This window comes from Gavialis gangeticus, unplaced genomic scaffold, assembly GCF_001723915.1.
Source record: "Gavialis gangeticus isolate Ggan-Ray unplaced genomic scaffold, GavGan_comp1, whole genome shotgun sequence".
Taxonomy (NCBI): Eukaryota; Metazoa; Chordata; order Crocodylia; family Gavialidae; genus Gavialis; species Gavialis gangeticus.
This window is the reverse complement of record NW_017729031.1, coordinates 95,830,146-95,830,871: the sequence shown is the minus strand read 5'-3', so window position 1 is coordinate 95,830,871 and position 726 is coordinate 95,830,146. Positions and strand designations below refer to the sequence as shown.

The 726-nt window shown below is 66.1% G+C and overlaps 1 protein-coding gene across 1 annotated transcript in view; it reads left to right on the top strand.

Annotated features, from left to right (window-relative positions):
- The first annotated feature begins 18 nt into the window (after positions 1-18).
- The window catches only part of TSGA10IP (testis specific 10 interacting protein), a 5,787-nt gene continuing 5,079 nt past the window's right edge, over positions 19-726 (top strand). Inside the window, exons 1-2 of the mRNA XM_019523405.1 lie at positions 19-418; positions 529-709. Coding sequence (XP_019378950.1) covers positions 645-709 — 65 coding nt within the window. The 5' untranslated portion in view covers positions 19-418; positions 529-644. The remainder of the gene's footprint in view (positions 419-528; positions 710-726) is intronic.

Here is a 726-nt window from a genome sequence, read left to right as displayed (position 1 = left end):
TTCTGGGACCCCTCTGCCGCATGGGGTGGGAGCCTGCTCCTATCCCCCTCCCACTCCCCAAACCCTCACCACTCTCCCCACAGGCTGCCGGACCAGGGGGGCAGGAGTCAAGGGGCCAGGGGCAGAAAAGGGGGGGCTGAGACCTCCAAGGGGGGCAGGAACAGGGGGGGCAGGAGGCCTCATGGTTGTGGATATTGGGGGGCAGGCTCCCCACAAGGCTCCTGGGGTCCCAGGTCCCCCCCACAGCACCGCCCCACCTCCCTGTCCCAGCATCTCCTGGCCGAAGGGCAGGCCTGGCCCCGGTCCCCCAGGTCCAGGAGGAGACGAGGGGCACCCCCTGTCCCACCCAGGTCTGTCCCCGACTTCCCAGCCCTACATAGGAACATTCAGGAGCAACTGGAGCAGAGGAAGGCGAGAGGTGAGAGTTGCGGCTGGCTCTTGGGTGGGCACGGGCCGGTTATAACAGACTGCAGCTGGCACTAGGGGGCGCATAGGGTGGGTATAACAGCCACTCCCTTTGCCCCCCAGCCAAGCTGACTGTCTGCAAACCCTTCCAACTCCACCTGCCCAGCAGGCGCCAGAGCCACCTGGGGGCCAAGCTGGGGACCCCGAGGGAGCAGCTCCAGGCCCAATCCTGCCCCCCTATGTTCTCCCTGTTGCACCCTGTGATTCCTACCCAGGCTTCAATCAAGCGGCTGGAGGCCACCAGGTAGGCTGGTACCCTAC